At 34.7% G+C, this 22,398-nt stretch overlaps 2 protein-coding genes across 3 annotated transcripts in view; one reads left to right on the top strand and one right to left on the bottom strand.

Annotated features, from left to right (window-relative positions):
- Apoltp (Apolipoprotein lipid transfer particle) overlaps positions 1 to 20,079 on the bottom strand; it is a 25,929-nt gene extending 5,850 nt beyond the window's left edge. Inside the window, exons 1-52 of one of the 2 annotated variants that reach the window (XM_065360870.1) lie at positions 19,786 to 20,079; positions 18,919 to 18,960; positions 18,675 to 18,832; positions 18,516 to 18,607; positions 18,273 to 18,414; positions 18,036 to 18,188; positions 17,723 to 17,927; positions 17,532 to 17,644; positions 17,338 to 17,459; positions 17,121 to 17,255; positions 16,822 to 17,032; positions 16,599 to 16,729; positions 15,423 to 15,589; positions 15,175 to 15,348; positions 14,990 to 15,099; positions 14,732 to 14,920; positions 14,352 to 14,480; positions 14,083 to 14,270; positions 13,831 to 14,013; positions 13,487 to 13,760; positions 13,272 to 13,416; positions 12,810 to 12,983; positions 12,440 to 12,732; positions 12,121 to 12,361; positions 11,893 to 12,041; positions 11,597 to 11,782; positions 10,045 to 10,214; positions 9,064 to 9,287; positions 8,826 to 8,988; positions 8,524 to 8,749; positions 8,227 to 8,443; positions 7,880 to 8,145; positions 7,594 to 7,797; positions 6,612 to 6,872; positions 6,369 to 6,521; positions 6,059 to 6,289; positions 5,826 to 5,978; positions 5,477 to 5,739; positions 5,273 to 5,402; positions 5,011 to 5,190; positions 4,777 to 4,922; positions 4,447 to 4,698; positions 4,187 to 4,376; positions 3,911 to 4,113; positions 3,692 to 3,841; positions 3,437 to 3,605; positions 3,160 to 3,363; positions 2,859 to 2,967; positions 2,449 to 2,582; positions 763 to 990; positions 499 to 680; positions 86 to 408 (exon numbers count right to left, since the gene is read on the bottom strand). In XM_065360870.1, coding sequence (XP_065216942.1) covers positions 86 to 408; positions 499 to 680; positions 763 to 990; positions 2,449 to 2,582; positions 2,859 to 2,967; positions 3,160 to 3,363; positions 3,437 to 3,605; positions 3,692 to 3,841; positions 3,911 to 4,113; positions 4,187 to 4,376; positions 4,447 to 4,698; positions 4,777 to 4,922; positions 5,011 to 5,190; positions 5,273 to 5,402; positions 5,477 to 5,739; positions 5,826 to 5,978; positions 6,059 to 6,289; positions 6,369 to 6,521; positions 6,612 to 6,872; positions 7,594 to 7,797; positions 7,880 to 8,145; positions 8,227 to 8,443; positions 8,524 to 8,749; positions 8,826 to 8,988; positions 9,064 to 9,287; positions 10,045 to 10,214; positions 11,597 to 11,782; positions 11,893 to 12,041; positions 12,121 to 12,361; positions 12,440 to 12,732; positions 12,810 to 12,983; positions 13,272 to 13,416; positions 13,487 to 13,760; positions 13,831 to 14,013; positions 14,083 to 14,270; positions 14,352 to 14,480; positions 14,732 to 14,920; positions 14,990 to 15,099; positions 15,175 to 15,348; positions 15,423 to 15,589; positions 16,599 to 16,729; positions 16,822 to 17,032; positions 17,121 to 17,255; positions 17,338 to 17,459; positions 17,532 to 17,644; positions 17,723 to 17,927; positions 18,036 to 18,188; positions 18,273 to 18,414; positions 18,516 to 18,607; positions 18,675 to 18,832; positions 18,919 to 18,960; positions 19,786 to 19,882 — 9,334 coding nt within the window. In that variant the 5' untranslated portion in view covers positions 19,883 to 20,079. Of the gene's footprint in view, positions 1 to 85; positions 409 to 498; positions 681 to 762; positions 991 to 2,448; positions 2,583 to 2,858; positions 2,968 to 3,159; positions 3,364 to 3,436; positions 3,606 to 3,691; positions 3,842 to 3,910; positions 4,114 to 4,186; positions 4,377 to 4,446; positions 4,699 to 4,776; positions 4,923 to 5,010; positions 5,191 to 5,272; positions 5,403 to 5,476; positions 5,743 to 5,825; positions 5,979 to 6,058; positions 6,290 to 6,368; positions 6,522 to 6,611; positions 6,873 to 7,593; positions 7,798 to 7,879; positions 8,146 to 8,226; positions 8,444 to 8,523; positions 8,750 to 8,825; positions 8,989 to 9,063; positions 9,288 to 10,044; positions 10,215 to 11,596; positions 11,783 to 11,892; positions 12,042 to 12,120; positions 12,362 to 12,439; positions 12,733 to 12,809; positions 12,984 to 13,271; positions 13,417 to 13,486; positions 13,761 to 13,830; positions 14,014 to 14,082; positions 14,271 to 14,351; positions 14,481 to 14,731; positions 14,921 to 14,989; positions 15,100 to 15,174; positions 15,349 to 15,422; positions 15,590 to 16,598; positions 16,730 to 16,821; positions 17,033 to 17,120; positions 17,256 to 17,337; positions 17,460 to 17,531; positions 17,645 to 17,722; positions 17,928 to 18,035; positions 18,189 to 18,272; positions 18,415 to 18,515; positions 18,608 to 18,674; positions 18,833 to 18,918; positions 18,961 to 19,785 lie in introns of both variants that reach the window. The other variant, XM_065360869.1, reaches the window with a different exon arrangement.
- A 1,175-nt stretch (positions 20,080 to 21,254) lies between these two features.
- Positions 21,255 to 22,398, top strand: LOC135844741 (uncharacterized). The gene is made up of 2 exons (XM_065363074.1): positions 21,255 to 21,722; positions 21,809 to 22,398. Exons 1-2 carry the CDS (start codon positions 21,681 to 21,683, stop codon positions 22,313 to 22,315), a joined length of 549 nt encoding a protein of 182 aa, XP_065219146.1. The 5' UTR covers positions 21,255 to 21,680; the 3' UTR covers positions 22,316 to 22,398.

Here is a 22,398-nt window from a genome sequence, read left to right on the forward strand (position 1 = left end):
GAAAAAAAAATCATATTTTTCATTCATAGGTACGTTTTTTCTTCATTGATTTTTTTGCGAAAAATCATAGTTGATTTATAAGTACCCGAGGTCAGATTAATCGTTGCATGGGTCTCTTTTGCTTCCAGGTCTACTTCAAATCTACCAGAAATATCAGTCCCTGCTGATGCCTCTACGATCATTGTGTTCAAAATGTGTTTCGATTCAACTGCACCATAATCACCGTAGAATAAAATTTTTCCTCTCAAAGATACTCTTTCTATCTCGATCATGTATTGTTTAGTGTTCAACATTGCTTTCCCTATCCAATAATGTTCTGGTAGGTAAGATCTTCTGTATGAAATATTATTTCCAATAAGATGTACTCCTGTTTCACTATGCAATATTCCAGAGACATCTAAATAAAACCTGTAATAAAATCAGTCATTATTAGTTACCTTAAAAACCACAGATAGTTATGTGAGTATCATGCAGAGGCTGGTATTAGATTTGACCAACTTTGTAGCAGGATGTTTTCCTTTCAAATGTAGTTTGTAGTTTCGATTCTCTCTATAAGATTCATCTCTGATTATTCCATTCAAAACTAATTTCCGATTTGGATCCGGCGAATACTCAAGATCTGCATACATATCTGCTAATATTGATCTACTATGCGAAAAAGTAGTGTATAAGGTTACATTCTGAAAGAGAATTTTGGTTCTTTTTAGTATCAAATGAGAGGAACACTGACAAATTGAGATGTGAGCAAGTAGAGCTGCCTACCTTTTTAAATGAAGGATGGAATAATGTTGTAGTGGTTTCTCGTAAGTTATTCAACGACTTTTGGGAGTTGAATATTATACCTATGGCTTTCCTCGGCTTGGCCATATAGTTGAAGACAACGAATCTAGATCCGAGGTAGTTAGGTCCGTATCCAAAATTACCCAGAAGTGAGAAATTCCTTCTTGGGTAGGCTATGTTCATATCGAACAGCTTATCGTAAGTGGTGTTCTGTAATCAGGCGAGAAATTTTCAATTTAGATAATTTTTGTAAGATTACTGAGCAAATTAGTTTACAGCTATATTTTAATCGACCCTACCCTCTCTCTTCGCACGCCATTATCCAGCATTTTTAATGAAATCAAACAAGGTGTGACAAATCGTTTTGTGCGTTTTTAAAAATAATATCCAAATTTCGAATAATTTCTCCCTTTCCCTCTTTAATGGGTCGAAAGTGCCTTCAAGTTTTGCATAATTTTTCAAATCTTACCTTTCCCTTCCCAATTTTACCATCTCCTCAATTTTTGAAAAAAAAATCTAGAATTATTTGTGACAACCTGACTCGATTGGGGGGGGGGGGGGTGTTTGGAGTGGTTCTCATTTTAAAGTCACTTTTTTGTTTTCCCACCTCCTGAAATTGATGGATTTTTTCATGAAATAATTTAACATTTTTTGATTTTTCTTTTTGTGCAAAAAACTGATGGTGAGAGGCCTCATTCTCCAAGCCCTCCAGCAATGTTGGTGCATAGAGCTTCCAAAAGTTGAAAAAGTTACGAAAATTGAATGAAACTGAAGTTGGAGGAAGAAATTGATTACACATTTTTTTCAAAAATGTTTCATTTCTATGAGAAAATCGCAGTAAATAATCCCTTTTTCGAGAACCCCCCCCCCGACTTTCTTTATTTGTTTTAAAACAATTTCTTTCATTTTTATTCAGTAATTTAAAAAAAAAATCAACTTTTTGAGACTCGTTCATCCTGGTGACTGCTTGGCGACAGATTCACCAGAAGTCACCAAGTGGGTTTATTGTCTTTTTTATGGCGAATTGTTGGTGAAGAAATCACCAGAATTATTTTCATGGCTCTTGATTTTTCTTTTGAATGTCTGGTAACTCCTTGGTGAATTCTGGTGATTTCTTGGCGACAGATTCATCAGAAGTCACTGAGTGGGTTTTTGTATTTTTTATGGCGAATTGTTGGTGAAGAAATCGCCAGAATATCCACAGAGTTTCTGAATTTTTTTTGAATGTCCCATGACTTATTGGTGAATTCTGGTGACTGCTTGGTGAAAGATTCACCAGAAGTCACCAAGCGGGTTTTTTGTCTTTTTTATGGCGAATTTTTGGTGAAGAAATCATCAGAATATCCTCGGAGCCTTTGAACATTTTTTTGAATACTTGGTGACTCCTCGGTGAATTCTGGTGACTTCTGGTGAAAGATTCACGGGAAGTCACCAAGGGAGTTTTTGACTTTTTTAAAGGTGAATTTGTGATGAAAAAACCACCAGAATGTCCTCATGACCCTAGAAATTTTTTTTGAATGTTTGGTGACTCCTTGGTGAATCCTGGTGACTTCTTGCTGATAGATTCACCAGAATTCACCAATTAGTTTTTTTGTCCTTTAAAGAAGCACTATCTATTCGCCATAATTACGTATGAAAAGGGCTTGAAAAAACGGTTTGAATACTTACAGTCATCGTCTTATTGGTTCGTAAGCCATAGTTGAACCAAAACTGAGGTTTTAGTTTCACGTAAATGCCATTATCTTGTAAATCAGCTCCATTAGAGTAAGATTTTAAAACAATACTTCGATTAAAATTCAGTACTGAAATATAAATAAAATAGGTATAATTATTAAAATTCAATTTGCGATTAACCTTATGCTGTTTTTTTTGTTCTTGTTCCAGAAAGTTGATTTTAAAATCATCAGTCGATTGAAAAATGATTTCCATGCTTTTCTTTAATCAAGAGATTCAAATTATTCAACGTAATAATCCAGGTAAGAATTACTTTTTTTTATAGTTTTGGCCAATTCCTTTTTCCAAAGGTACTATGTTTTATGTAATTTGATATGAAAATTCAATAGGTAAGCCAATCTTACTTTTGAAAGTGGTCCACTCTTGACTGTCTTCATTTTCAACCAATACTTCACCAGTCAAATTAAACGAGGTAGAATTTCTCAGGTTATAAATCTCAGTTCGTTTAAAATCCTACGAATACACAAAATAAGCTATATACTCATTCGAAATAAAATACGGTAGGTAATTGAATTATATGAAAAATTGCTTCGTGAAAATTACGATATACGAATACGAATCGATACCTACATGCACATGTCAGACTGCAGTTTTCCATGAAAAATGCAACCTCCATAGAACAATAAGGTGCGAGAAATTACTTACATGCAATAATCTCGACACATGCGGATTACTCTCCTCGTGGTAATAATTTATTCCTATCGGCATGAAATCGTTAGTTATTTCTAAATGAGTGTAGTCGTCATCGCGAGTCGACGTTTTCCTAATATCTTTGGTGAAAATACTGGTGAAAAGTTTATCACTGTTGTATAACAGTTCGGCTGAACCATTTATATGCGAGATCATATCCTGTAAATAATTATCATACAGTACTGATTTTGGGAAAAAATTGACGTAGGTGTTCGATGTTTTGATTTATTACCTCGTAGACGTATATTAAATTACCCTCGTGCCATGTCGTTACTGGAAACTTGACAGTTACTTCGCCATCGTTTAAAATACTTCGATGTTTTTGGGTTTTAACGTGAGTTACATTGAAAAGAGCTGGTTTCTCGAGCATGAAAATTTTCACATAGCGTTGATAAAAGTCGCTAAAAAACGAGAAAAATTCGAAATCATAAAAACGAGTTGAAAAAATTACTACCTATAGGTATCGAAGAATGTTAGGCTATCTTACGGATCAGTTCTGGTATTGATTTCACAAGCAAAATAAGGTATGGTTTGGAAAGGTGTCGTTGTATTGACAAAAGCATCAAAATTCTCAGTAGATTCAAAATTAACGTCAACGTTGGCTTGCAGTTGGCTGGGTGGGTAAAAGAATTTCATTCTGAAAAAGAATCCGAGATCGTTAATTACCTTTGTTAGAACAATTATAATTTTATTTTGATTCATATACCTGACTGTATGAGTTGAATAACGTTTTTCGTAGACCACATTGGTAACTAAACTATTCGATAGGGTATTGGATTTCATTAAATTACGCACAGTCACCCTGTTCCAAGTTTTCTTGCCAGTGAAATCGTCCACCATGTACAACGTGTCTCGAATTCCACACCTGAATGCGAAAAATCCTCGAATATCCTCATTTACTAGATTCACCTGTGAAAATATTCTCAATTTAGAACCAATCGAGCTCGAAAAATCCAAAGGATTAGGTAATTGAATTATTTACATCGCTTAATGTGAAACAAGGCGTATCTTTTGGACGGGAGAACATCAAAAGATGCTGAATCTGATCAAATTGCTTATTATACTTTAAAGCGTACATGAAAGAATACGAATTTTTATTAGGAAGTAACAAATGTGTCGCTATTTTCGAATCATTTCCAGATTTAATTATAGTGGTTAGATTTGCTGCCATCCTAGAATTTGAAAACACACAATTATCAATTTAAAAATTCTAATCGTGCAGGATGTTTTTCTTTCACTTACATCCATTTTCTGTTGAAATTAATACTGATTCCTGTGGCTAGATCGGAGAGCAGGAGAGTAGCCCTGTAGAAGTACAATCTGGCGTTCAGCAGCTCAGTCACTGCTTTTTGCAAGCTGTACTGTACCTTTGCCGAACCAAACACTTCGTAAGGGGGTTTCCAAGCTGCGAATATTTCTGCTTTGGCGGAAATTGGTGTTAAATCGAGAGTGGAGTCGGAATTCGCGAAAAAAGCAGCGATGCCATCTCGGAACCTGCATTAGAAATGAAAATTTCAATCCTCATTCAGATGGGTTAAGTAGGCCCTACACAAAGTGCATCATAATGCATACCATATTTCAACTTTGCTGACTGAGCTTCCTTTAACCTCGTTTCTGAGTGATTCTCCCTTTACTGTCAGAATATAGACTCCGGGATGTTGAAGTTTCAATTCAGCGTCTATTTCTAAACGTTCTGTATCCCCTCTTGCTGTTACAATCTGCACAGGCAAAAGAAGAGTTTCATTTCAAGTCAAGAAAATCTTTAATGACAAAATTTTTCACATTCTGCGAGTGGCTAATACATACTTTAAGATTGACAATACGAGTATTGTCCTTCAAATCAGTTATTCTGGTATCAACATTGAGAGTTTTGCCCTTAGAGTATAAAGCTGCCAGTACATTGTACCCTCCCGAGGTTTTTTTCACATACATTTCTACGTTGCTGACTTCTGCACCTTCTTTACCTTTCAGCAACTTGCCTTTGATCTGAGAATTAGAAAAAGGAGGCAATTTATCCATATTAATTCAATCCATAAAACTATCAATGGGTGCTCAGCTGCTCACTTACTGAAAACGGTATTATGTCTGTAACAGAAGACGATCCTTGTATTCTGAAATTATGATTTGTGATCATCAAAGCGTCAATTTTCTGTTGCCCAGCGCCGGTTCTTTCCAAAGTACCCTCGAAATGAGCTTGTCTAAAGAAAATCACAAGTGAAAAGGATACAGACACATCAGTGTTTGGAAGCAAGTTCTGGTGCTAAGTACCTACTTTAAACCTTCCATCGTTGATTCCAAGTTCAGAGTTACATTTGGAGGCTTCAAATCAGCTCTGGCTTTCATTTCTGTCTGATTCGAGTATTTCATAAACGCTTCCAGGTGATGGGTTAGACCATCCATCTCATGATGGTATTGTAAACTAGCTTGTAACTCGTCTAGAATGTGAAACGGTGTTTTCAGTGCTCCAGATAGGCTGATGAAGTTTCTTTTATCCAAGTACCATACGCTTTTTAGAGCAAATAGTTCCTCGTGAAGCTGCTGATAAAAAAACCACGAGTGATTTAGCACTCTAATTCTGAATTTTTGATACATTTAGTTGGTAATATTGACGATCGACTCACTTCGCTCTGAGTAATAGGTTGTTTCAACGTTAATATGATTTGTTTCTGCAATTTACTGAAATCTCGAAGTATCTGCAGGCGGTACGAAGGTAACGATATGAAAATCGAAGAAATATTGAAGGCTGCGTTCAAATTGAAGAAATTTTCGTAAATCTGAAATTAGATCTCACGTTATAAGTTTTTTTATAATTGGTTGGAATAAGTTACCTATACTTATGGAAAATGAATCTTACTTCAACAATGCTATGCAAAGACGTATTAGTCGATTTAGTAATCACATCGACATTGATTTCAGTGACGTAATTTTCTATTCCAGCTGTAATGATGAATTTACCAGTTTCCAGTAACTCGAAAGGAGTGTGAAGGTTGAAAATAAAGTAATGTAATCCATGCCACTTGGTTTTATTTTGCCTCGAGACAGAACTATCGAGTGATTGATATTGGTAAATCATATCTCCTCCCATCTAAACGAAAAATAAATTTTTGGAAGATCACTATGATGTCTGCTAAGATTGCAGAAATTTATTTTGAAAGGATTCTTACTTTTAGTTTTTGGCCAAATGTTACTATTTCAGTCTCCATGCTACTATTGGTTCCTTCGTCGTTATTGTCTTTCATGTTGACTGTAGCTATTAAAGTGGTGATCATGTCGATGGAAGAAAAGAATCTGAGAGTGTTATTGAACGACGTCATGCTCTGCAATTCACGAAATAGGTTATTCCAATAATTGATATTTTCAAGTCTGCCTACGAGTTATACTGTACCAAATTTTAGATACGATCGTACCTCCCAATCGAGTTGATCCCATACATTGGCTTTGAAAAAGAAAACGCTGGCTTTAGAGTCGAGAGTATAGCGATTGCCACTTTGTCGAATGAAATATTGGCCCATGATTGTGGGATACAACAGAGTGTCCAGCTCGAATACAGCATTAGATAAGACGGTGCTTTTGTATATTCCTGGGGTGTCTTTATCGTAGTAATTATCGCATTCGTCCAAATATGTGACTTTCGACTGTTCCGAGTTATACTCCAGGTTGATTCCGGCCTGTTGGAAGAATCATTTTTAGTGACAGCCCAAATAGATTGTTGAGTACATAAAAAAGACAAGAATTTAACAAATAGGGTGAGAAAATCTAATGGAATAACGAAACCCTGAGCAAAAATATTTTAAGAAAATACAAAAATTTCTTGAATTTTAAAAAAAGTTACCAATACGTTTTGGTATTGTTGATAAATTTATCAAAAATACCTACTCATAAAATAAAAATGAATTAGAAAATCACCCAAAATTACCGCAATTTTTCCAAAAATTACCGCAATTTTTTAAAAATTACCGTTATTTGCCAAAATTTACCAAAATTTACCATAATTTACCAGAAATTACCATAATTTACCGAAAATTTGATTTACTAAAAATCATCATAATTCACCAAAACTTACCATAATTTACCAAAAAATACCAGAATTCATCAAAATTTACCAACGTTTACCATAATTTACCAAAAATTACCATAATTTACCAAAAATTACCATAATTTACCAAAAATTACCATAATTTACCAGAAATTACCATAATTTACTAAAAATTACCATAATTTACCAGAAATTACCATAATTTACCAGAAATTATCATAATTTACCGGAAATTTAATTTACTAGAAATTATCATAATTCACCAAAAATTACCATAATTTACCAAAAAATACCATTATTTACCAAAAATTACCGTAATTTACCAGAAATTAATGATCAATCAATAATTATACCTTTGTAGCATTAGATAAGCTAATTGACGCTTTCACAATAACTTGTTCGTCTTTAATGTATGTTTTGACAATAGCATTACTCTCCTTGAACGATTCGATTGGCGTGAATAGTTGTATATTGTATTCCAAATCAGTCCACGAGTGGTAATTAGCTGCACCAGCGAATCCCAGCGTGAACGAATTCCATGCACATCCCAAATCCACCTACAAAGAAGGATATTATAGAGCTCTAAAATTCTGAATACCTTTAATGAATTATGAATGCCAGCCATGGTTTTTTACTCACCGCTTTGCCATTGTACATGGCGACTAATACGAGCTTACTTAGGTAACCCATTGGGGTAGCGAGATGTAATTTCAAGTGAAAATTGGACAGATTGTTATAAGCGTAAATAAGTTCGACTCGTGTGTTGAAATGTAAACTGGTCAAATTGACGAAAATGTGTTTCTCATCCGGATCGTAAAATAATATCCCGCTTACGTCTTCGTATTTCTCATAAGGTGTGGTCATGTGTAAACATAGCTTGGTTTTTTCAAAAGGGTGCAAAATACCTATAAATTGAGGGAAAAGTTGAGTTTCAAAAAAAAAAAAAAAGTCATCTCTGCGAAGCCGAGAATTTCATGATCTCTTACCTTTGATGTATAATCTGTATAATTTATCATTTAATCTGAGACTGGCATCGCTATTGATTCGATTCTCAGTCATGAATTTAAGCCTGGTGTTCAGCTCGGTTTCCACGTATTCGAGGAAGGGGGTTCGTGTAGCTAGATGGAGATTGTACTCGGTGGCATTGGCATAATGTGTCACATATCCTGTGGTTGAGACTTGCAGAGAGTATTTCAAATTGGGCTGCAGATAGTTAAATTGAAGACAATGTTAAAAATCATGCCGATGGGTAATATTTTCCCAGTTTTCAAGGTGTAAATTACCTGTAGAAGGAAGCTAAGATGGACCAAATCGACCACACTGGTGTAATTGATCCCAAAAGCCAATGCAGATAAGTCTTGCAGGGTGCTGTTTAAATACGACGATAATGTTATACTGGTTTTATTGTCGTCGAATTTGTATCCTCCTCTGGTATCAAATACTATACTCTGGTTGCCTTGCCATACCAAGCTACCATTTGTCTGGAATTTCTGATTTTCTACATACGTTCTGCCAAATTGGATATGATGTTTCGATCAATCAGTAAAATTTAAAATCAAATCTTAAACAAAGAGACAAGACCTACCCAAAAGTGAACGCAGATTCTCTCCAGTTCTCAAAAGGTGTCAGTAGTTGGAATCCGACTTGAGCTATCCCTCTGGTAAGTAGCTCATTTTGATGGTACGCCATTACTTCAATTAGTGATGTTGGGTTCATCTCCAGAGCAGCAGTTAGTGTAGATAGGGTATCTATCGAAGAAGATTTAGAGATCAGTGGTAAGATTAAGATTACTGAAAAATGGAATGAGTTTTGTTGATACCTACCTTTATTTTCATATAAAAAAGATGCTTCGCTGGTGTGTCCTGGGTACTCGAAAATGAACTTGGCGTAATATTGCTGGTCTTTTGGTAACACATACGATCTTGTGTTGAAATTAATGATTAGTTTTTGAGATGGGTCTCGGTTCACGTCCCATTGCAGCTCGATTCCGACGTTCGAGTTCCATTTAAGTAAAGTGCCTCTGGCTACCAGATTAATTTGTCGTATTCTGTAGAAGTGAGGACATTTACATTAGTGTTAGTGTCTTGAGAAATCATATTTTATGATTCGATAATACTGCGTGTTCTATCACAGAGGCATAAATCGCCTGGAAGGGCAGCAACCCAAACTATTCAAGTGTTAGTTGATTTGCAGACCCTGAAAATTGAAGGAGAGAAATTGAGAAGTATCTAGTGTTGATTCAAAATTGCATTACTCATTGAATATTGCAGATCGGTTGAAGATGATTACGTCTTGTAGAAGATCTTCAAAAGAGGTGTGAAAAAATCTTTTCAATTATGACTTATGTACAAAATTGAAGGAGCAATGATTGGTTGAAATTTTTGAAGTGTTCTAACGCCTTCAATTTTGAATGTAGGCAAAACATTAAAATAACTTGATTTATAGAATTTCGAAAGCTCTACAAAAAAAGGTCACTGAAATTAAAGGTCTCAGAGCACTTTGAAAATTTCAATCAATCTTGGCTCCTTTAATTTTAATTTTAAATTTAGACTATTTTGAAAGGAACCCTTTTTGTACTCCTTTCAGAGTTCTGCTACTCGACTCGATCAATTTCACCCTTTTCGCAATTTTTAAGGAGTTTCGGTTCCTTTAAAAATCATTACAATGTACCCTACAACTTTGTCCCTTCATTGCTGAATATGGCAAGCCAATTTACACTGGAGTAGTTTGGGTTGCTGTCTTCCCGGCGAATCATTCAACGCATATAGTAAGACACTTTGTATTTTTAAAAAAGTATTATGTACTTGTCTAAATGTATAATGGCTCTGAGTTCCTTCTTCTGCAAGTCCACTCTGTTACTCATAGAATATCTGGCTGTTTGATTATAAATGTACTCTAAAAAAGTATCATAAACATCTTCTGAGGGGACCAAATGTCTCGCCACAATGTTATATTTGATTTCATTATGCTCAATCTATAAAAGCAATAAAACAAAAGATTGAAAATACCGACGATAGAAAGATTAATGCACTTATGGGTAGAGTTTAAGTATCTAACTGGTAGTGAAAGTAGTGAAAAAGTAGCGAATTTAGTCAAAAAGGTGGTTAAAAAAATTATAAAAATCAACTAATGCGTTCATTTGAATTTTTAAAAAAATATATTTTGATTGAAATTAGAAACTACTTTATCTGCAAATTTTCTTCCAATTTCAATTTTTTTTGAAAATTTTCCTTGAAAAATTTGACTTTGTTAATTTTTGTTGTGTTTGGGAGGGGGGAGGGGGTCAAGTGCAGAGCTTTCTGAAAATTGGTTGAAAAAAGGTAGTAAAAAAAGTACTTGGTGATTTTTTCGAAAAAAATTCCGTTACTAAGTAGATATCATGGCCAACTTCTGGTAATTTTCAATTATTGGAGGGGGGGGGGGGGGGGTCAATTTAACAAATTTTACGACACTTTCTGCAGTTTTGACAAATTATGTATCATTCAATTTTGAGATTTTCCGATTAATTCTTGGTATTTTGCAATAATCTAAGCTATCTGTGCAAAATTTTACCCAAATGAGACGTTTTCTCAAATTTTTGTCGTTTTTTGATGGCCCATCAATTTTTGATATTTTTGAGTTGATTGACCAATAATTTTATAACTAACTGATCCACTTCAATTTTTCATTGTTTCAGGTGAGTACAAATTTCCTTCCAAAAATGATAAAATATGAACTCGCGTATGAGAATAAGTAAGTAATTGTATAATCTTTATGAGAAAAGTTACGTAAGTCACTTCTACACCTGTGACCCTTCATTTTCCATAGCAAATCAAGGGAATTTGAAAAACATCTGAAATAATTGTCCATCAGGTTTGAAAATTGAATTTTTGACTTAAATCAAACTTTGGTCAAAAATGGAAAAAAAACGAAATTTTACCAAATAGACCAAGATGGCTGAATTTTGGTGTGTGCTCTATTTTTGATCCTTCAGGAAATGGTTTCGAACCATTTTGAGTGATAGTTCTGGAGCACCCCAGCAGATTTTTGAAAATTGAAATTTCCGCAAAATTTTACGTAATTGAGTTGTTGAAATGAAATTTACTTAGTACCCTATTTTTAATATGCCGAGTCGATTGAAGGTGGTTTCAGGGTGTTCTGGAGGCTTCGGGTATATTTAGGGAATTTCAGATTTTCTAAAAAGTGGTCTAAAACCGTCCAAATTAACTTAAGCAACATTTTTCAATTTCAATTTCTTTGGAATTTTTTCTGTAAAAATTTGATTTTTGTTAACTTTTTGTGTGTGTTTGGGAAGGGGAGGGGGTCGAGTGGAGAGCTTTCTAAAAATTTAGTTGAAAAGTATAGGTAGGTACTTACTGCGGCGGATATTTTGTGTTCAGTGTCCATAAACGTTATTTTGGCGTTTATCAAAATTTCATTAAAGAGACGCGAATTGACGAGTAATTTAATAATGTAGGTGTTCATGTAATGGGTAGATTTATCTTGAAATATTCCTCTCGCCTTGGCTGTGTGGCCACTGAACCACATACCGTTGAAATCCACCTAAAAATACATTTTCGTTGATTAAATGAAAGGGTTTGCGAAAAATTAATTTTACTGATTCGCTGGTTTAATGTGTCATACATATAAAGGAGGTCTGCAGAAACACTTACATCGTATTCCCTTTCGAATCGTTCGTTAATTCGAAAATGAACGATCATTGGTTGTTGAACCGAAGGTAGAGTTGTGTTGAGTGTGAACTCGTAATGAAATCTGGGCGATTGAGGAGAAACTATATCCAGTTTTATCACAATATCTTTGCCTGTTGAGAAAAAAATAATGTAAAATTGATACTCGAAGGCTGAAAAATCCTCCCTCCCCTCAAAAAAATGACTCTGTACCTGTGGCATATCGAACCAATACCATCGAACTGGATCCCGCTGGATGACTATGGTAGCCAACTCCTAACTTGACGTTGACATCGGTAATAGGCTTGGTTATCTCTAAATGCGAATTAAGCTTAAGCCCATTGAAAGATCTAAAATAAGAAAACAGCAGCTGGATCTTGCATTTGACTCGTTCGTCTTGAGATAACGGATTGGATATGTAATCAACTTTAGATTCGATACGATCGTAAGATTTCTGCAAAAATTAAAACTCTAGGTTGCTGGAAACAGATATGGAGGAATGATGTTGGTGATAGCTCAAGTGTATAGGTACCTGGTATCCTAAATGCAGTGCAAAATTTATCTCCGGATAGAAACTAGACTCCAGCGAGATATTGGATCCAAACGTGGTGGCGAGTTTGTTTGATTTATCCTTATATTGGAAATCGAAATTTAATGTTTCGGTTTTGTTGTTCTGGAATTTATAAGCTATATGAAGATTAGATGAGCCTGATCCGTCTCCGACTAAAATATACCCGGTGATATTGCTGTCGAATTTATTGGTTTTGAATTGCAAATTAATGTCGCACTGAGAGACACCTTTTTTTTCTGTCCAAGTGTACATTCCTATAAATTGAAAGATTATATAAGCTGTAAAGTCTCAAACGTTACGAGTGGATGGTGAAGTTATGATGATAATATACCAGTTAGTTCTGCTACAGGTTTAGAAGTAATGGCGAAGTATAATTTTGGATTGTAAACTACCACTCTTTTGTCTTGTTTTGAGTGAAGTTCTAAGATCAGGTCGACGTGTTTTTCGCCATTGATATTGAGGAAGAAATTGAGTACTTTGTCGTTTGGAGTATTTTTGTATACACCTGCAATACGAATACAATTGTTTTAATGATCTAATTATAGTCATAGAGGTTCATGTTCGTACTGGGTGTTCCATAAAAGATGTCGAATAGTTTGCTTGATGATTCAGCGACTCTAACTACACAAGTGTAAATTGATAGACCAAAATTGAAAATCCATGATTTTGCTCCTGCAGATTTCAAGATCGGCAAACAAACTTACACATGTGCAATTTTAGTATCTACTGATTATCATGAAAATTATTTGACATTCATCATGAAGCACTCAGTATGGGATGAAGTTTCTTTTACCATAAGCTTCCAGTTCTGTTTTATTGCAATGAATAGATACGGTAATATTGCTATCTTCAGGTGTGGTAAACATCAACATCTTGAAGTTTCTTTCTATCAAAGAATTAGGAGTTTCAAATTCCATATCGATGGCTGACTCATTCACCTACAAAATGATCTTTGCATAGAGATTTGAAGAGTAATTCATTTTTTGAAAAAAAAATTCATTATCTTACTCTGAGAAATTTCTTGTTATATCGAAACTTGTACATTACAGCTGTGGGGTCAGATTTCTCAATGTATAAGCTGAACTTGAATGGTCCTTTGAGCATGTTTATGAATGATAAAAATGCTTGAGTGGAATCAGGAATATTGTAAGTTGAGCAAATTTTCAATCCGAAGACTTGATCCAGAAGAGGCCAAAAACAATATGGTTTTCCAAATGACATCGCTGTCTCGTTTAGCATCACATCTTTATGGATTGTGTTATTTTTTAAGAACAAATCCGATCTGTGTTCAAAAAATAAAATAATTCATCAAAAAATCTCTTCCCAATTTCCTATCGAATTATTGTACGTACTCCAAAGTAAAGATGTTGAATTTTTTCAGAGGGAGTTTCAGCGATAATGAGATATTCTCGTAACCATCCATGTGAAAACTACCTTCTACCTCAGAAGCTGTAAACATTTTACTCTTCAGTTGTATCTGAGTTTGTTCGTAGACCAAATCTGTACCCATTGTGCCTTCAAAATTCACTGAGAATCTAGAAAAAAACAAGAAGTTGAGGGAGGGAACATTTGCTAGGATGGTGGTACAATCTGAGGTACCTCACCTAGGTTTAAATTTGCCATCGATAAAAATCTGATGAGCAGTACTGAAATTTGATGCATCGACGTAAACAGCTGTGTCAAAATTGGTGATGGAAATTCCAACTGCGTCTAAATTCAAAGGTACTCCTGCTCCTGTCGGAGACACGTAGCTGATATCCATGAATACCGTCGAGTAATCGTATTTGATTTCCTGCAAATGAATTGCCCCATTGAAAAATATGTGCCTGCCTTCATTTGTGTTCAAGCTCATAGCCGAGCGTACGATGCTTACCTTTCCATTAAGAAGATCCTTAATAATTTTATAAATGTCGAAGTTCTCGAACATCTCGTTGATATCATTTTTATTTCTAAACGATACGTATTTTACCTCGTTGCCGAATAACTTGAACGAAAAAGATACCTAAAAACACAGAATCGATACATAAACTAGTCACGAAACCGAATTAATGGGCCAATGGATAAAAACTAATGGCCTGTGAAGGACCGTATAAATTATCAAATGACATACGGCGTTTTATGACATACCAGAAAATATGTCTCGGTGTCTGGGTCGATCTATATAATATAAATTGTACACCTCATCTCTCCCCTCAGCCTGCATTCGTTGTAGCATGTGCACTTGGTAATAATTTGTATCGATATCGTACTTACCGAAGGATCGGGAAAATTTCCAATGATGGAGTTGGGTAAAGCTCGAATTCGCTCTTTCAGCGTGTTTGGTAGGCTACGTAAAAATCTCAGGGATGGGAAGTTTTTTTCAAATAGATTCACCAGATGTTGAGCTCCGTCTTTGAAGAATTTCTCCGATAGTTTTTCGAATCCTTGAAGAAATACGGTTGCCTGCAAATTATCTTTTGGTTAATGAATTCAGAAACGATGATTTGTTAGAAGAAGGAAGGTTGACGATACCTCGAGCGCATTGATTGTTTCTCCATAAATGCCAATGGTTACATTGATCGATAGGTATTTGGGTATGTAAGTTTTTGTTGAAAAGATGATATTTCCACTGATAACACCTCCTGAAATGCCAAATGAATGAGTCAATATTCGGTTTTAAATCGAGGTTTTACTTGGAAATGGTTTTGAAAATTTACCTATTCCGTAATCACTCAAAAAAAAAGATTGTTCAAAATTTTTCGAGTATTTTCGAAAATCCGATCTGAATTTTTTCTGCAGATAATAATCTTGCAGGATGGACTGAAGCTCTATTCGATAATTTAGCGAAGATTTCATCACGTTTTGGAGATGAGACCATACGAAAGATCCGACTGAAAAAAGATGTAGGTAGAGTTTGCTTGCAAATGAAAAAGGGCTGAATTGTGTTCGAAATTGATTGTTGTACCTTGATTGACTTCTTCATTTTCGAGTGTATTTTTGACTATTTTGATGGCTCCGTAATTGGGACACCTCATAAGTTGTAAATAAGCAGCTATTCTTATTTCGGCTTCGTTATCAGCATTGGTGTAAATATTTAGCAAAAATTCCATATTGTAATCACAAGGAAGCCTCCTGCAGGCAAAATTATCAGTGTTTGAAAACAGTTATTATAAAAGTTGGATTTTTGAAATTTTGATTGAACATTGTTGGACACCTCTAAAAAATTGTAGATCCAAAAAACTCGACCCCCCGCCCTCTTTGTTCCCAATCGCGAAAAAACACATTTTTTGAGAAAAAAATCAATCTTCAACGAGTTTTGTATAAAAAATTTCCCAAAATATGTACAAAAAACACGAGTCTATCCACAAAAATGTTTTCAACATTTTTTGAACGCCCTCGAGGGATTTTTTCATATTTTTTCTCCAAGTGGGTCATCTTTAAATACGCAGAAAACTCATTAAAATGTGTTTTTTGTGTCACACAGTACTTCCAAAAAAAAATACTCGTGATGAAGTTCAAAACTCAATTTTAGGAAAATCTACCCCCCTCTCTTATGGGACCCTTAGAAGGGTCCAACATTAAATCCAATTTCATATTCGTGTTCAGGGGGTTTGATTCATATAAAAATGACACCCATAATGTCAACTTTTTTCGGCCCCAAAATTGGGGGGGGGGGGTGCCCATGAGCCCTAATGAAATTTTTTGAGAAATTGTTGCATGTTCTACAGTTTTTTAAGGTTTATGTGCAAAATTTCAGAAATTCATCACGAGTATTTTTTTTTTTTGGCAGTGCTATGACACTAGAAACACATTTTTAAAAGTTTTTTTGAGTTTCTGGAGATGATCCAACCTGCAAAAAATTATAGACTCGTGCTTTCTGTACCTACATATTTTAGGTAAAATCAAAATTTTTTATTCAAAACTTGTTAAAATGTGATTTTCCCCCCAAAATTGTGTTTTTTTCGTCATCTTGGTGAGGAGGGGGAGAGGTCAGGGGGGTTGGAGGAAAAATTTCGAGTCTAGAAATATTTTAGAGGTATTCAACAATGTCCAATCAAAATTTCACAAATTTGAGGACAAGAACATTTTACCTATTTTAGGTACTCAAAATTGCTAAATTAGGTAAGTAAGACCTACTAACCTATGGCTTTCAATAGCAGTCAATCTTATTTCTACTGGAAGGCTTTGATCGAAGATACAGTTTCGTAAAGTGTACTGGATGGATTCGGTCTGGACTCCAGCATTTGCCAATGATTTCAGAAGTATAATGATCTGAAAGCAAAATGCAATGGTAATTTCATTTCTTTCACAAATTGTTATTACAATCGTGATGTCAATTGTTGCTGAAAAACATTTTCGCTTACTTTGTCATTATTTGTAGTACCTTCGAGCACTGTTTGATTCAATTGTCTTTCAAGATGAAGTATTGCTGGTATGATGATCTCGTGTTCGTTGCAGTCAGCTACTCTTGAGCAAAACGAATGTACCACTGAAGATATACTAAGTAGCATGTTATTGGTGGCATTATCAGCCATAAGTAAAGGAGTCGTCGATTCTATGACTTCTTCATCTGGTCTAAAATAATTGAAATAGTTTTTAAATTCGTTAATTTTTAAACTTTTGAATGGACTTAAATTCAAAACTACGAGCATGCAGTATTTACCTGGAAAATAACGACATAGCGAAAAGCCATCCATTGGCTGTAGATTCACTAATATTTCCATTAATCATAATCTCTTTCATTAATGATACAGCTGCGGTACTTCTCAAAAATGGCAACGAGTCTTGGACATGTTTTCTGTAGATAAATGTATTTTGAGCTAAATTCCAACGGGCTCGTTAAAATACTGACGTAATAACTTTGATCTGAGATATGGTACCTTCCAGTTGAGCATGTATCCGAAGATTGCTCCAGTAATAGTTCTAAAGCGTCATATGACAGATGTCGAGCTGTGTGAATAAATTTTGTAAATGTGCTGGCTGCATCGGGTTGAAATTCTTCCTAAATTAAGAAAAAATCATTAATATACTTGGTACGAGTTCGTAGAGAAATTAAAAATATTACGGATATTACTGTGGCAATGGAGCATAATTGCTTCAATAACATTACGCTCTCTTCTAATTCACTGGTCTCTGATTTCTTCGGTTTTGTGTGGTCGAATGATAGATCTTGTCGACTTGAAAAATCTATAAGTCATGGTTTGAATAAGTGTAGTCTATACTTATTGTTGTGAGATGAATTATTTTTGAAATTTTAAAGTTTACCTGGAAAGTAGAGCGAATCGAAGAGAGTAGATTGTATTTCCTGAGCTAGTACTAGGGTTTGGGTTATTCGGGTCCTCGAACTGTAGGTCATATTGGTCAATTTCAGCGTATGATCTTCACTACAGTAAATATGAACTGGGATGCTGTGATCGATCGTTTGATGGCAGACGACAGAGGAATTTAAAGGAGCCCATTTGTTGAATTTCTATAGTCAGAAGGATACAATATAAATGGTTTAAATAAAGTATATGTGATAGTATAGAACTGATTGATTCTTTTTTAAAGGTAGAGGGAGTGGGGGGGGTTCACTTACCGATTGAAATACATATTTTGAAGTAGGAATGATGGAATGTAGCTGGTATCTTTCCAAACAATTGGATATATCTTTCACTTTTCTGATCACGAGGCTGGTACCATTTACTTTTTCGAGGTTATACTGTGTTGGGCACAAACCATTCACATCTTTCTGAAAAATTATCAGCAGATTCATTTTGTTAAAATGTGTACTACATTTTATGAAATCCCTCTTGGAAAACGATTTCATTCGTACTTCGTTGATCACTCTATCGATATCGAATCTCTTCATTTTATTTTGAAAAGCTGACAAAATTCCTTTTTTAATATTCAGAGACGAGATCGTCTCACCACTCGTCGGGCAAACGTTGAAAATCGACCCATCGTAGAACGAGAATCTGATAAAAGATGATTATTTTCATTAATTTTTCCAAGAATTATACAATGTTATTTTTAAATTATTTTCATGTGCATCGAAATGAATGACATAATGATTCACCTTAATAAACTTTGACCAACTTCTTCGTAGATTTTATCTACTTCTTCTTTATTGAATACGTCTAATCCTTGTTTTTCTTTTAACCTTTTCACCTGATAGAGAGATGTTGATTAAAAGGAAAATCGAATAAATGGGACATTTTTTTTCAAGTTGACTTACTTTCATCACCCCATCGCACGATCTGATCTTGAACTCGACCCGGAATTGAAGTGTCAAGTCGGATTTCTCATCGCGATTGTCGAAAGTTGAATTGATTGTCAGAGTGTAGTCGTAAGTGTATATGTTGTCAAAACTGAATTGATATTTTCCTCCGGTTTCTGCAGGGAAAAAAGATGAATAATAAGGGGTCAAGGATGTGAAAAATATCTCAATGGGTGAATGTAAGTATCAAGAACTATGTTACCTGGGCAGGCATATCGACCACAATCGTTGTATCTTTGGGTGTCTGTGAACAGAAAAAGAAATTCAGGATTCAGGATGTAATTTTCATGTTTTTTGTGTCGAAAGCTGAGCTCATATAGACATAAATTGGTTATTGGGTGTTCGAATTTCTCGTTGGGTAATTTATAAAAATGAAGAAATCAGTATAATATGTATTTGGACAGGAGTGAGGAGAGGGAGAGTTGATTGGCGACATCATTGGCCAGAAAATAATCGGATTCTTACTGGACCCAATAACCAAATTAGTATTTCTCTGCCAAGAAATGTGCTCAAAGAGGATTTTTCGTGGAAATTGGAGATCAACTAGTTAATTTTATGGATAGGATGCGAAATCGAGTAGATAATTAATAATTTTAAGAACAAAATTAGCTTGTTGCAGCGTTAGATACCTATTCTATTACCTACGTAATTCTCAAACAACCTTTAACACATCATTAATGTTGAAATTGTGAATGAAAACACGACAGTCATTCAATAATCTAAGCCAAAGACGTAAACATAGTGTATTTTTTTTTCAATTTATCGATATGGTAATACCTATTTCATCATAATACGACATGAATGTCGAATATGTAGCATTTTTTCAGTTTTTTTTGGAGGAAGAGGATTTTGAATTTATTTTTCTGAAAAATTTAAGGATACCTTTAGCTATGCAAAAAAAATCGAATGCAAATACAATTATGTCATAAATTGATAAAAACGAAAATCTTTATCGTTTATCACGATTACAAGCACAAGGTCACGTTCGTCGTAATTCAATTTAAAAATAACGAAACAATCAACAGCTTAAATCGTAAAGGGAAAACTACAAATCAGGTTAAATATTTACTCAATTGCAAACTTTCCGATGTGATAGATCGAACTGGTACAGCCGAACAGCAAATCCAAATCACCAATAATAAAATTCGGCTATTTGCGAAATTCATATTCACGAATTCAGTCACGGTTTTCGACTTCGTCACCGCATATTCGAAACGAAAAATTGGCTACCAAAAAATAATATATCTCATTTTTCTCAAAAAAAACACACTCGAATTAACACGACACGTTTCTTAAATTAAAAAATTACGTACACATCTTACTAATTGACTACATATAGGTATGCAACAGGAAACTAATATCCGTGTGAGCAAAGCAACACTAGGTATGGGATACTTGTTATGATAAAGTACAGGGGACAAAGGTCTTCAGATAGTGTTTTTTCTTTTCAAACTAAATGTTGTAGGTATGCTGGTGCAATGATGGCTAAAATTTATACTTTCGGAAATCCTATAAAAATTTTGATAATTGTAATCATTCTGAAGAAATTTCAAAAACAAATTCGCTCATAGATTTTTGAGCGACGTTTGGGATGAAAAATTAAGATTCGAGTTGCTAAAATAAAGGCAAATTCTGAAATTGTTCATAGTTTTCTTTACGTTTTCTTATCTAGATCTCGTACCAACCTCTTTTTGAGAAGTCTCGAATTGTAAAAGAAAAACGTATGTAACCTATTTGATGTTGTTATTGTTGTTGTTTTTTAATAATTGAATGCGTGTCTCATCATCAACTAGCATACTAAATACTTCAAAAATTTTTCTTTCAAGTGCATCTAGTTACTGATTAAATGGTAATATCGTTGATATGATAGGTGTAATGATGCATGCAAGTGATAAAACAACGTTTACGTAGGTTTAGTTGGGATTTGAATGAGATATATCACGAATTCGTTTTTCGAGCTTCTGGTTCATGATCATTCATCTCTGAAAATTTCATTTTTGAGTATTTTGAAGTAGGTAGGTATACAAGTTTATTCAGTTCCCAAGAAAAACATCTAATTTGCTGTGCATTTTATCACAAGATGTGAAAAAAATCAAGATCTCCCTATCAGAATATTATTATTTGTTATAAATAAATATTTTTATCGACTAATAAGAAATTGAATACAATAGTAGGGATTGACGAGCCTTTTCAATTGTAGTTGTTTTCGTGGTCAGTTGGTCAGTGTGAAACTATAGCTTCGTGAAATCCGCTCCTATTCTATCGATTTATCATCTTCATCGGTACCCACTTCTAATTATTTATGGAATAAAATAGGTACATCGAAAGAATTGAAAAACACAAGTTCTTGAGCATTTTTTATCTCCATCATGGTCCGAAGCTGATTACCTACCTATTTAATTGCGCGCGCGCGTGTATTAATGATGGAATTCAGATTGTTCGATCACAAAGTAACCTTTAATCGTTATCGTTTAATTAATAAATATTACATCAAAAACAATTGAATATTAGTTTTCATTTTATTTACTTTGAAAGAACACCAGCTCTTTCTCCTTTCTTCCTTCACGTTGAAAAAATTAGTGAAAACATTGTATGTATCTCGCGGTGAAACTGAAATGAGTAGGTAGTAGGTACCTATTTATTTTTTCGCACTTGTGTGCATAAATTGATTCATCGAGAGAATGGAATTTTTTAAAAACATCTGCGCGGATGTTCTAAAACAAACAGATGATGCGTTCGAGCTCGCTTGTTCGCGAGACAAATATTTAGTTTTGGGAAATATTTCACGTATTGTAACCAACATCAATAATCGCGTACGATGGCTACGCAGAAACCAGCAATAATAAAGTCGTCGAAATGCATTACGTTATTGTAACTGAACTTGAAAGTTCGACGTTAGTGTAGTTTTATCGAAAAATTATAGTTTTTACTAGAATTTTTTATTGTACTTGAAAGTTGAGGAAAATGCAGTACAGCGTTTTATCTGTGTTGATGCTTATCAGATTGGTAAGGAAGTTTGAGTATTTTCGTAGCTGAGATGGTTTTTTTTCTCATTTAATAGGGCGATTAATTCGAGCTGAACTTTTTTGCAGATTTATTCCGTGGCTGGCCAGAGTCCTCCACCACCTTCTAGCACTACTCCAACTCCTACTCCTGGTGGTACTACTCCAACTTCCACTACCGGTGGTCCTTCTACAACTTCTACGCCAGATAGTTGCCCTAATCCAAATACCCCAAGCTCTACTACCCCTAGCCCAGGCTCCACTACGCCTAACCCAAGCTCTACTACTCCTGGCAGTACTTCTCCAACACCCACCCCTGGTTCTGGCGGAGGAACTGGCACCGATAACATGTCTTGTATTAAGAACCTTCTTTCGTTATGTGAAGCCTATAGATTCCAGTTCAAAAAAACCGCTAATGAGTATGGTTGTACTATGTTCACAAATACGTACATTTACACGTTTCATATTAATCTCGTGCTAACTGATTCGGAATGTGATACCATTATGCAATTGGATACAATGCGACAGAAAGTTATGGGATATGGTAGTGGACAGCCAGGTGTTTCCACGCACGCGTTCATCGATGATTCGTGTTGATGTTATTTTTTGGATTGGATCGTAGTACATTATATTGGATTATTTTATGGCATATTGAAATAATAAATGTTTTTTGAAAGTGA

The sequence above is a fragment of the Planococcus citri genome, chromosome 4 (genome assembly GCF_950023065.1).
Source record: "Planococcus citri chromosome 4, ihPlaCitr1.1, whole genome shotgun sequence".
NCBI lineage: Eukaryota > Metazoa > Arthropoda > Insecta > Hemiptera > Pseudococcidae > Planococcus > Planococcus citri.